Here is a 12460-nt window from a genome sequence, read left to right as displayed (position 1 = left end):
TTAACTCAGGTCTCGAAATGAGGATTATAGGAAAAGAGAGACGTGTCGTGACTGGGGACAACCTACTTCTTCAAGTGGGACGCCCTCGCCCCTCCACAGTGGATGCTAACCGCAGCAACATCAAGATGCAAGTGTTCCCTGCTGAGCTGGGGCAAGCCCCATAGCGTGCCCTCCATCTGGTAGGTTTTCCCTGGGCATCTGTGCCCAGCTCATCCCATCAGGCATCGCTAAGCAGACGGCGTGGAAAGAGGATGCAGACTCACCCATCCTGGAGTGTCTAGTCTGGCCCTCAGCTCGCTGGTACACAGGCTGCTACAGAAATAAGCATCAGAATACCATCTGAAGGACTCATGTGTTTGCCAAACGAATCACTCCATCACTGTCCGATTGCAAATCTATGATTATCTCTAAATGGCAAGTAAGAAAACATATAAATAACACATAACAAGTACTGCAGGGCCTGGCGTGGTAGCCTAGCAGCCAAAGTCCTCGCCTTGAACATGCATGGATCCCATATGTGCACTGGTTCTAATCCCCGCAGCCCCGCTTCCCTTCAGCTCCCTGCCTGTGGCCTGGGAAAGTAGTCGAGGACAGCCCAAGGCTTTGGGACCCTGCACCCGCGTGGGAGACCCGGAAGAGGCTCCTGGCTTCGGATCGGCATAGCATCGGCCATTGCGCTCACCTGGGGAGTGAAACATCAGACGGAAGATCTTCCTCTCTGTCTCTCCTCTCTGTATATCCGCCTTTCCAATAAAAAAAAAATAATAATAATAAATCTTTTTAAAAAAGATATAGCACCATAGCAGAATGGTGGGCTTGGGACTGTTGCCGAGAGACTAAACTATTGCTACACTATAGAAGAAACGAGTTGGCGGGGGAATGGATGGGGAGGGTGGAAGGATCCCAAAGACTACGGAACTGTATCATGAAAATCAAGAATTAAAAAAAAGAAACCAAATCTTGACTATAGGAAGGGATAGTATAATGGATAGACTTAGAACAAGAGTAATTAAGAGGCAAGTTTAATTAGACTTTTTTTTTCAGATTTATTTATTTGAAAGGCGGGGTTATAAAGAAAAAGAGTTTATTCCTCAAATAATTGCCATGGCTAGAGCTGGGCTGGTTCCAGGCAAGGGGTCTGGAGCTTCTTTCAAGTCTCCCATGTGGGTTCAGGGGTGCCAACACTTAGGCCAACTTCCATCGCCTTCCCAGGCCATTAGCAGAGAGCTGAACCTGAGTGGAGCCAACAGAATACCAACTGGTACCCTTACCGGGGTGCCGGCATCGCAGGCAGCAGAAGTACTTGCTATGCCACCACACCAGCCTCAATATCGCTATGGCTGACCTAGTGTTTCTACAGACTTGACAATACGCATTTGCAGAATATCTCTATTTCCACACATGCCCCATTCCTAGCTACTTCTGTCCTTCCAATTTTGGTCTTTTTCCCCTATCATCTTCGAGGCATGTGGTCTATATCCTCGCCTTTTACTTCCCTGGGCCTTCGCATCCACCTGCTTCGCATCCATTCCATCCATGAGATGACGCGCGGAGTCAAAAGCCCTTGTGTACACGGATCATCTAACTCGCCACCGAGTGCTCAAAGACAATTCCTTCCCGGCGGATCAAGAGGGAGGCCGCGACGATCGTTGCTGCACGGCCCACCTTGGCAATGTGGAAGGTCAAGGTCCTTGCCATCTTTTACAGCTCAGCACATTGTTTCCTGGCTAGCGCGACCCGAAAATAGCACCTGGCTCAGCACTGGCCTGCGCCTCTCTCGCCAATTCTGGCAAACACGGATCACCTCCCTATCCCTGCATGTTTTGCCTGCGTTTCCCCGGAAAAGAGAAGGAGCCCAATAGGAGGGCCGGGGTTCTGCTCAAATTTTGCAGCTCGACTCGAAGCCATACACTTGCATACCTTGTTTCCAAAAAAAAAAAATGTTTAAGAAGTGGAAAACCCGAGTGTGTTTCGGTGCTATCTTTGGGGCATGCTGCAATGTTACTCACAACACTGAAATGGCTGTATTTTGCTTGCAAAGCAAAGTGCAAGCTCTGCTGAACTTAAAAATGCTTTCTCATAGAGCCGCACAAAGAGAGCAAGAGAGAGCAGAGTCAAGTTTTCCTTAGTGACACTTGACTTGAGCCCAGATTGTTCACAGCTCACAAAAGGGGATCTCCCCCACGGCAACAAGGTACACGGGCTGCGTAGACTGATTCGCTTCGTTCTCCCGTACAAACTCAACTGAGCAAAAAAAAAAAGTCTATGGAACTCTTAACGCTCCCAGAGAAGAGTAAAAATTCCAACTCTCCCAGCAGCGCAATGGAAGAGACTTCGGGCTCTGGAGTGGCACTTTTTGCTTTCTTTTTTGGTTCTCTCATCCCTGTGACCTCAGGCAAATTAGGTCGCTTTTCCTCTGCCTGGAATTTTATCAGGATACAGACTGAGTCCAACCCCTCCCCACCAGTGCTGCGAGGGTACTACTGACTGGGATTAAAAAAAAAAAAAAAAAACCACACAAAGCAATGCCGATGTTAGTGGTTATCTCCGAAACTATAACTAAATCCCCAAGGAAGTTTCGGAAATTCCAAAGAAAGACAAAAGACAAAACAACCATAGGTGAAGGGTGGGGGGAGAAGGCAAGCACCACTTTGGGTGTATTTCTGGTTTTTTTTTTTAAATCCAAACTGATCATCAAGATTGCATTATACACTAGATCAGCTAGATTCACTGCAGCCATATTCATTTGATAAGGAGTTTCATCAAATTCAACATAAACGGCTCAATATACATGAGGTTAGCCCATGAAGTGTAAGGTGTCGGTCTCATAGGACAGCTTTGTTGGCATGGCGTGCCAGACCGCTGACACTTCCCTTCTGGGGTCCATGCTGCACCTTGTACCTTTGATGTGGCCTGACACGGTAGCGTTAGTTTTGGGAAATAAATTCAAACTTACTAAAATCTAAGAAAACACATCTCGAATACATTTAATTCTTAAGAAGAGGAAAACTTAGGCTTCCAAATTTTACAAACAAATGCAAGGCATTTCTATCCTAATATCCCCTGAGAGATGTTCTTTGTATTAGTGAAAATAAAACTTCTCCCTGCAAAAGCAAGACTAGGGCCCAGCGAGAAAGCCTAGCAGGTAAAGTCCTCTCCTTGAACGTGCCGGGATCCCATATGGGCACCGATTCTAACCCCAGCAGCTCCTCTTCCCATCCAGCTCCCTGCTTGTGGCCTGGGAAAGCAGTCGAGGACGGCCCAACGCCTTGGGACCTGCACCTGCATAGGAGACCGGGAAGATGCTCTGGCCTCCTGGCTTCGGATTGGCTCAGCTCCAGCCATTAGGGCTGCTTGGGGAGTGAGCCATCAGATGAAAGCTGTTCCTCTCTGTCTCTCCTCCCCTCTGTATATTTGCCTTTCCAATAAAAATAAACAAATCTTGAAAAAACAAAAAAAGACATAGCAAGCAACACTTTCTCGGCTGTTCTTCCCAGCTTCCCCACCACTTGTATTTTACAAGGTTTTCATTTAAACGTGGCATCGCTCTATGCTAGGCTGTGCACCTTGGGGTCACCTGTGAGTGGCACCTGCATTTATCCGTGTTCTCCAAGATGCAATGCAACCAGAGGGAGCATTCTCCAAGATGATCAGAAAACTCAAACCCAACTGGTTGCATTTTTATCCCTCGGGCAATCACAAAATCGTTTCTTCCGCCTTGTCATGTTAATACCGTCAGACCTCATAAAGAGGCAATTGATCATTGTTGAGTTGATTGTGGAATGACAGCTCATCAGCTTTGGGGTTTCATTCACACGTCCTCAGGAGTCCTTTGAGTTGGTGCTCCAGGAGCCCAGCTTGTGGTCCAATGAGGCAGTTATTAAAAGAGAAAAGATGTTTTTTCTTTCATTGGAACAAAACTGTCCTTCATTGAAATACCTGAAGGCTTTGGCAGTGCTGTGAGTGGAAGTTCAGCTCTTTGCAAAAGGGATTGCCAAGTAACTGGGTGAGAAGATTGCTCATCCTGGGTAAGTCTAGTTCTATTTCTAATACACCTGCTTTTCCACGCAAAACACACACTCGGCCACTTTGATGGTTTGAAAAACGTTGAGCTGCCCGCGTGAAAGGTCAGAGTCAAATGGAACTTTGGGCCGGAAGATGAGCCCATAGCAGCTTAGAAAAAAAAAAGTATAAGTTTACCTAGAAATCTCCATACGATTTTGATCTTTTAATTGCCATTTTTTTCCCCTTTGAATTTTCAGCAACTTAGTCCCGTGTGTTTATGCGAAAGAGGCCAAGTTCATAGTAGGAAGCGTTGGGGAGATAGGCAAGGAATTCACCCTGTGATTGTAACTACCGATGCATTTATTTTGAATTTACATCACAGGGGCTTTGTATTTTTTTTGCGGGCGCCTTCGGGGCGAAGAGTGTGAGGCTAAAAGAGATGATGGAAATGGAGCCCAACGTCTCCCTGTTTAGTGCAGCGACGTGACTTCAAATAAACTCGATTTTCTCCTTATCGCAAATGTTATTTTTCTAGATAGAAAGTACATCCATTACTACCCAAAACTCAGAATTGACGATTACGTTCTAGAAAAAAAGAAGTCATTGTATCAGAGACAAGTAACTTCTTTGGCTAAGAGAAAGTGCCACTGGCTAATCATCAAATTCACTCTTGAAGAACAGTGCTTTGGCGCAGGAGGCAAAGCCACCCGCTGCTCTTATCCTGTATGGGTGATGGTTCCTGTCCCGGCTGATTCGCTTCTTTTTTAAGATTGATTTATTTTTTATTACAAAGTCAGATGCACAGAGAGGAGGAGAGACAGAGAGGAAGATCTTCCGTCCGATGATTCACTCCCCAAGTGAGCGCGACGGCCGGTGCTGTGCCGATCCGAAGCCGGGATCCAGGAACCTCTTCTGGGTCTCCCGTGCGGGTGCAGGGTCCCAAAGCCCCGAGCCATCCTTGACTGCTTGCCCAGGCCACAAACAGGGAGCTGGATGAGACGTGGAGCTGCCAGGATTAGAACTGGTGACCCTATGGGATCCCGGGGCGTTCAAGATGAAGACTTTAGCCGCTAGGCCACGCCGCTGGGCCCTGATTTGCTTCTGATCCAGCTCCCTGCTGATGGTGTGGGAGAAACAAATCAAGATGGCCCATGTGTTTGCACCACTGTCACTCGGTGGGGAGACAGGGATGAAACTCCTGGCTCCTTGCTTAGGCCTCGTGCAGCCCTGGAAATCATGGACTTCTATGGAAATGAACCAGCAAATGGTTCTCTCTCTCTGTCTCTCTCTCCCTCTCTCTTTTTCTCCTTTGCCACCTCCCTCTCTCTCTCTCCCTGTGTGTTTGTGTGTGTGTGTGTGTACATCTGTGCGCGTGTCCCCTCTCTCTGCGAGTATATTCAGAAACTAGCAGAAAACAGCTATTTTAAACCCGTCCGATTCCAGAGTCATGCATTTTAAAATATATTTATTTTTGTGCTTTCACACCGCCTGGTCCATCACTAGCTATTTCTGAAAGGAGGAAATAATTGCAGGTTTCTTCAAAGGAGGTGTCATTTCTACAAACTGAGAAAAGCGGCTAAGACTCCACCTGCGGTGCCAGGGTGCTGTTTGAGCAGCGCTATTTGTCCTGACAGTTCCGCTCTTAATCCAGCTGCTATCTTCATAACCTCTTCGGTACAGCTCTCGCTCGATCAATATAAAAATCACACATCTATCAAAAATACTTCCCCATCTTTTCATCAGAACACCAGAACCCATCAAAATTCAGGATCCATGTTCTCACGCTCCGTTATATCCCATTTGTCAATATACATCCATTCTATTAAAAAAAAAAGTGTTTCCTGCACCCAAAGCACATGTCCCTGTGAGGGCTGTTACCAGGAAAAATCAAGGATATTTCAGGATGGGAAATTAGTCAGAGAGCATTCTAGATTTATCTGGGCTCAAGCAGAGCAACTTAAAAAACGTGAAGCAAAAACGGATACAACTGAAGAATCAAGCTAAATACTCCCATGGTACGGTTGGAGAGTTTAACCATTTCTATTAGTAATTAAAACAAAGAAAGAGAAAAACATTGAGAGCACAGAAGCAATCTGAATTGATTGGCCCTAATTATCATTAACAGAACACAAAACAGTAAAAGAAGAATACACTTATGTAATTTTTTGTAATGTTGACCGTATGTCATAGAACACATGAGACTACGCCAAGGTTCATGATTTATGTATTTCTGAATAACATCCATATGAAAGCATACAACAGCAACAGGATTAAAACAAATTGAACATACTAGAAACCTAAAGGTAGTTTGCTCAAGATATGTAAGTTGCAGCTAAAGCAGTACTGAGAGGAAAATTTATAGCAATGAATACAGTTGAATACAGCAATGAGAAGAAATTCCTGAAATCAATGGCTAGACTTTCATATTAACAAGGCCCTGAGAGAAGAACACACTAGAAATTCATGTTTCAAGAAGAAATTAGAAGGAACTAAACTCCTGTGATAATGAATTTTAGAGCCTTATCAATTGAATATCAAAAGGGAGACTGGGTGGGGCTTCTCCCTCAGATACAGGAAGGAAACAATATGGAAATATAGTCTTACCCTCTTTGCTGTAGCCCTTGAACCTTTTTGCTCTAATTAACTATGGAAAGAATGTCAAAAATATAATAAAAAAAAAAACAATGGAAAAAGTTAAAAAAAAAAAAGACTGGAAAAAAAAAAAAGGAAAGAATTGGAAAACAGAACAATGATCCAGCAATAGATTATCCAAAGTCCAAAACTTGGGATAAATTTCCAAAAAAAAAAAAAGCTAATGATTCTCACAAGGTAACGGATCCCAAAATCTCTACTGGAAAAAGGCTCGGTTGGACCTTTCCACGATGCCTTCTCTTCTACATGAGCAAGCAGAATTCGGTCCAACTATTGTATCTACAAAATGATGGCTTTCCCAGCGATTTTTCGGGATCCCAAAGCTTTCTGCTGGGGAGGGGCGGGGGATGGGCAAAGGTAATCATTTTGAGAAATATGACTCTGTCCGTCGATTGGGATTTTTTTTTTTCCAACCAAAGTTGAACTTCAACCAAGAGCATTCATAAGGACTTATATTCATTAGACTGAGTATTTATTGCACAAAGAATGAGAATCCCCAAAGTGATATTAGCCATTGGAAGCACAGTCCTCTTTAACGTGGAGCTTTAGCTAGCACAAATGTAACTAATTAATAACATGTGAAGTGCCTGCTCCCAAGGACCGAAGGCCATCTGGTTGACCCTGGCCCAGATCAATAGGAGAAGCAACTCGGTAAATCACTTCTCCAAATGTTATCATTCCATCCAACCTCCCCAAGAAGGATGGAGCGAACGTGGGTGGGAGCAAAAACCCTCTCTCACCTCCCTTATCTTGAAATTGATTATAATGCTTGCTTGGCTTGCCCATGAGAACAAACTTACTAGATTCTTCTAATGTTCTAATTAGGAAAAGACAAAGGACCAGAGGTCAGAGGTCGGGGTTAATGAGGGCAGACCTCAGGGTAAAAATGCCCAGAGGCAAGGCATTAGGAGACCATAAAGATGTGTAAAGTTTTAAAACTACTTTGACAAATTAACTGCCTAGGACAATGATTGCTATACTATACAGTGATGAGAAGAGAGGAGGGACTTTTTTTTTAAAAAATCAGATTCATTTTTATTGGAAACTTAGATCTACAGACACAGAGAGAAAAAGCGCTTCCATCCTCAGGTTCACTCGCCAAATGGCTACAACGGCCAGAGCTGAGCTGATCCGAAGCCAGAAGCCAGGAGCTTTTTCTGGGTCTCCCATGCAGGTGCAGGGTCCCAAGGCTTTGGGCCATCCTCCACTGATTTCCCAGGCCACAAACAGGGAGCTGGAGGGGGGGGGGAGTACAGCAGCCGGGACATGAACCCGCACCCGTATGGGATCCCTGTGCATCAAGGCAAGGACTTTAGCCACTAGGCTACCGCACCAGGCCCAGGATGGAATTTAAAAATTCGATGCTAGACTTTCTCCCGTTTGCTATAACTACAATGCTGTAGTAACTGTTACTCTATTCCACAGTAATCACACGGGAGGAAGTAGAAGGGAAAATGGGGAGGGAGAGTGGAGGAGGGGCGTGACATCCCTAGGCTACAAAACTGAATTATGAAAAACAACAGCAATGAAAAACGCCAAGATACCAGACGTGCTATTTTTAATTGCCCTCCATCACAACGTGGACTCTCCCAGAGTAAGACGCTGTATCGCTCACGTGGGATATAAAATGATAAGCCAGTGTTCTGAGAATTCCACAATGTCATCCTTCCCCAGAAACTACAATGCAGGAACCGGACTACCACTGCATCAAGATAGTCCCCGAAAGAGATACAGAGAGAACCTGGCGACAGGTGAACCCCCAAATGCCTTTTCTTTAAAATAATCCGCGGCTCTCAACACGGAAGGCAAAGCGTGAGCGACCCCTAGATGCTTTTAGTGAAGAATTAAGGAACACAAAAGGACCACTTCAAGGGGTTCTGTTCGCCCCATTCTTAGCAACATCGCTGCGCAGCATCTCAAAGGGATGCCTGGCTTGGAGGCCAAGCGAGCAATTAGCATCTCGCACACACTTGAGTTCTAACCCTACGGTTTCTTGAGCACTTGGCGGTGACCTTGGGCAAAGCACTGGCTGAGTTCAAACGAAAGGGGGAAGAAAAAGAGTCCTTGGACTGAGAAGTTGTCAGCCACGCTGCTATTTGGGATCTGAGATAACTTGGAGCATGGCAGAGCCGTGCGTGTGAATTTCCATCATTAGTGAGCTGAGCACAAGCAGGACGCTTCTGCATGCAGAGTTCAAAGACATAATTAAAGGATTCAGATGAGCAAGGTAGTGACCTTTTAACCGGTCCTGCTTCCATCTGTCCGATTCGGATAGCCTACTGAACTCAAACCGAAAACCACCCACCTGTAAGCCGCGTGAACCATGCTCAAACGTGGCAAATGATCCCCTCTCCAGACCTCGTACTTGTGCGCAAATATCGCATCCATTGGCCTTAGCCTTCTGAAAGCAGCGTTTGCACACAGCCATCCAAAGGCACATTTTCAAAGATGCTCTTCAATGCCCTGGCCCTTCACCAGGGTGCTCTCCCAACCACTGGAGACGCTTATATTAAAAGTACGGTCGGAACAAAGCGGTGGAGACCAATGCCCCGAACTGTTTACAGTCAACCAACACGGCCAAAGTTGGGGATGCTTCCAGAGGGCCAGGCGAATACTTGACCTTAACCAGTTAGGCCTCCGCCACTTCCCATCCCTCTAGGGGCCAACAGCAAAGGAAAGTTCACGAACTTTCATGAACACAGCCTCAAATGTACAGGAAGGCTTTCCTCTACCGCCCTAATGATTTAAATGTGTCATATCATCCGAAAAAGCAGTCCGTTAAATATACATATATATATTTAAATTAGGAAAGTTTTGGTAATATTTCGCTATCATTCATTCATTCATTCAAGTTTGAGTATGGATAAGAAAGGGGAAAAAAAAAATCTTTGAGTCACGTCTTCCCCCACGTGTGTGTCTCGCGTCTCTTACCATCGAAGGTTAAATACACTCTTGCTTGTGGCTGGGAAGATCCGTTCCCAGAGACAGAACAGACAAGTGCTCCAATCAACAGACAAATCCCCCGGAACGCCATGCCGTCGGAGGAGCCCGTGAATATCCACGCGAGGAGACCTTCAAAAGACAGAGAACAACACGTGTGACATCTCCCACGTCACGTTTCAGGACCCACCTTAGACACCACGCGCTGTTGACGCCAGACGCGTCTCCGCTTGTGCAGCCCTACAGGCGGCAGGAGGTGCTGTGACATTGCAGCTTGCAGGGGACAAAAGTGTGCATTGGCTGGCTGCATTTGTCTCAAGAACTCTTTGCAACCAGAAAAAAAAAAAAAACCCGTTTCATCTTTCCGCATGATAGACGCCGGTGCAGAGTAGCAAAGACAAGACACCCGGTTTGCATAGGCATTTTAAATGATCTCTCTAAAAAGCCACTCTGTGAAACTGACTTTAGAATATGACCCATGAGGTACTGCCTAGTTAAGAAAAAAGAAGAAAAAAAAAAACCACCTCATTTTCTCTGCATGAAATGGTAGCAGAGAAATTCTTCGAACATATTGGTGCACAGCTTATCTTTGATAGGGGGTTTCTCCCAGTAGATCTAAGTGTGTTCAATCCTGGAGGGCTGAAATGGCCAGACTCAATTATAGGCCATTTTATCCAGATGACCCGGCAGCTGTTCAACGCTGTCGATGAGGTAACCATGGACCGGGGCCAAGTCCAAAAGCAATGACATAGTGGTGAGTAATCCGGGGAACCCAGTAGCTACACCAAGACCCATCTTAAATAAATCAAGCCGAAATTGGGTTGTCAAAAATCCCCAAAACCGTAACTCAGATGAGAATTCCGGCTTGACACCGTGGCTAGAAAAATCGAGAAGGATTCAAGAACGTCTGAACAGCCAAAAAGATCAGGCCGTGTGTCAGGAGCAATCTACAGGAACTCTAGTGGCCACGCTGCGCCAAAGAAACTCCACACACACACCAAAAAAGTATCAGTTGGCATGCACGAGTCTCTGATTCAGGGAAAAAAAAAATTTTTAAAAATGGCATGACAGGTCCACTTAGAATTTCTTGTTCAAGATACAAGGCTGACCGTCTAAGCTTGGAGGGCTTTTTTCACGTTAAAATCCCAGCATTCATTTGATGTACTGAAGTCCCACCGAAAACGCTGCTCCTTTAACACGGGGAGGGAGGAACAGCCCAAATGAGCCTGCAATCTTTTATGTCAAATCCCGAGCTGCTGTTCTCAGTGGAGCAGGTGCGAACTGGACCCCTCCCTGGCCACGCAGCTGGGGAAACCCCTAGATGTTTGGGTTGGTGATTTTCAAAAAGAAAGTGTCTCCCTGCTTGCACCACCGCTTCACCCTGCCACTGGTAAATTTAACTTGGAAGAAAATTGATTTCATGAGTACTGCTCTACTTCTTGGTCCTGTTAACTGGAGGAGTCCTTTTTCTTAAAAGCTGTTCATACGGATAGCATGCCTTTACCAAATCTACTCTCATCGCTGTCTTTCTAAAGAGCCTCCAGTAGCAAACAGTAAGAAGACTGAGGACTGAAGGACGCCCGGGGTAAGAGATTTAAACCCCGTCTGCCTGAAAAAAAAAAAAAAAGACAGAAAGCCGATTTCTTTCACGCACTGCCCACGCCCCCAGCCAGCACTCGCAACTCCTCTCTCTTGCAAGCACTTGGAGACCCGGGACACTCAGGGGAAGCGCTGAGTCGTCCGGAGCGATTTTTCGCCTTGAAAGGGCACACTAGCCATTTAAACCGCTCGCAGGTGTAGGAGCCGGGGAGCAACCAACCCCTCCAGCCTCGCTCCCCGGCCAGAAGAGCGCACCCCCAGAAGCCCGCGTGCGCCCCGCAGCTCGCCACCGCGGTTCGGAAAAGTCAGCCAGCAGCCCCGAGGAGGGGGGTGGGGAGGGACAGATGCGGGGCTGGCGCTCCGGGTGTAAAAGCTGGAAAGATCCAGCGCAGCTTACCCACGTTGAGGAGAAGAAAATCGCGCGGAAAAGTCGTCCAGGTGCCGCCGGGTGGGATGACGCGCGTGGCCGGCCGCCCTTGAATTCCGAGAGGATTTCCCTCGAGTGGTCCACGGAGTGTCTTTTGTAGAGGAATCCTGGGGGGGACCGCGGCACCCGGCGCCGGTTCTCTCGGCCTGGCTCAATCAGGCACCGCACGCGCAGTGAATGGAAAAGTGCCGGCGAGCGCTCGGGGTGTCCGGTTACAGCGACGCGGCGGCGACGGCGCACGGCTCGGGCTGCCCAGGGCGCACCGCCCAGCCGCCTCGCCTCCCACCCCGGGGCAGTGCCGGCCGCATCCTCCCTCCCCCGAGCCGGCCTCAAGGCCCCACCCCGAGCAGCAGAGGGTGGCCGGGAGCCGCGAAGGCGGGGCGGCTGCCCGAGGAACGCCAGCCAGCGGGGCGGGAGGCACCCCCGGTGGTGCCTGCTGTGCCACTCGCTGGCTGCGCGCACCGAGCGCTTCCCTACCGCCGCCTCTCGGACGGCGCGCGGGGCCGCTGGGTGGATGGCCAAGTGCGCGGCGCTTTCTTCCCCCCACCCCGCCTCCCCCCAACTCAGAGGAACCACGGGGGCTCCTTTTAAGGCAAAGCGATGTGTTTTTCTCCAGGGCCCCGAGTCCCGTCCTGACCTCCCGCAGCAAACTTTGTCAGACTCGTGGAATCGCACGCGGAGTCTCCTCGCAGCAGCACTTTTAACCCCGGTCGCGGACCTTGCATCCCGTTGCCCTTTGCTGACCCCTGCAAGCTCACTCGATGCAGCGCCTCCTCCGAACCCCACTCCCCACTCCCCACCCCCAGGAGACTCCTCAGACACAAGCACGAATCATGT

At 47.7% G+C, this 12460-nt stretch overlaps 1 protein-coding gene across 2 annotated transcripts in view; it reads right to left on the bottom strand.

The window, feature by feature from the left end:
• SEMA3C (semaphorin 3C) overlaps window positions 1–11834 on the bottom strand; it is a 136431-nt gene extending 124597 nt beyond the window's left edge. The window contains exons 1-2 of one of the 2 annotated variants that reach the window (XM_040971092.1): window positions 11594–11834; window positions 9589–9729 (exon numbers count right to left, since the gene is read on the bottom strand). In XM_040971092.1, the coding sequence (XP_040827026.1) occupies window positions 9589–9691 (103 nt within the window). In that variant the 5' untranslated portion in view covers window positions 9692–9729; window positions 11594–11834. Of the gene's footprint in view, window positions 1–9588; window positions 9737–11593 lie in introns of those variants that run through there. The other variant, XM_040971102.1, reaches the window with a different exon arrangement.
• Window positions 11835–12460: the final 626 nt, after the last annotated feature.

This window comes from Ochotona curzoniae, unplaced genomic scaffold (genome assembly GCF_017591425.1).
Source record: "Ochotona curzoniae isolate NIBS_2020 unplaced genomic scaffold, NIBS_Ocur_1.0 contig_21, whole genome shotgun sequence".
Lineage (NCBI taxonomy): Eukaryota > Metazoa > Chordata > Mammalia > Lagomorpha > Ochotonidae > Ochotona > Ochotona curzoniae.
This window is presented reverse-complemented; position numbering and strand designations above follow the sequence as displayed.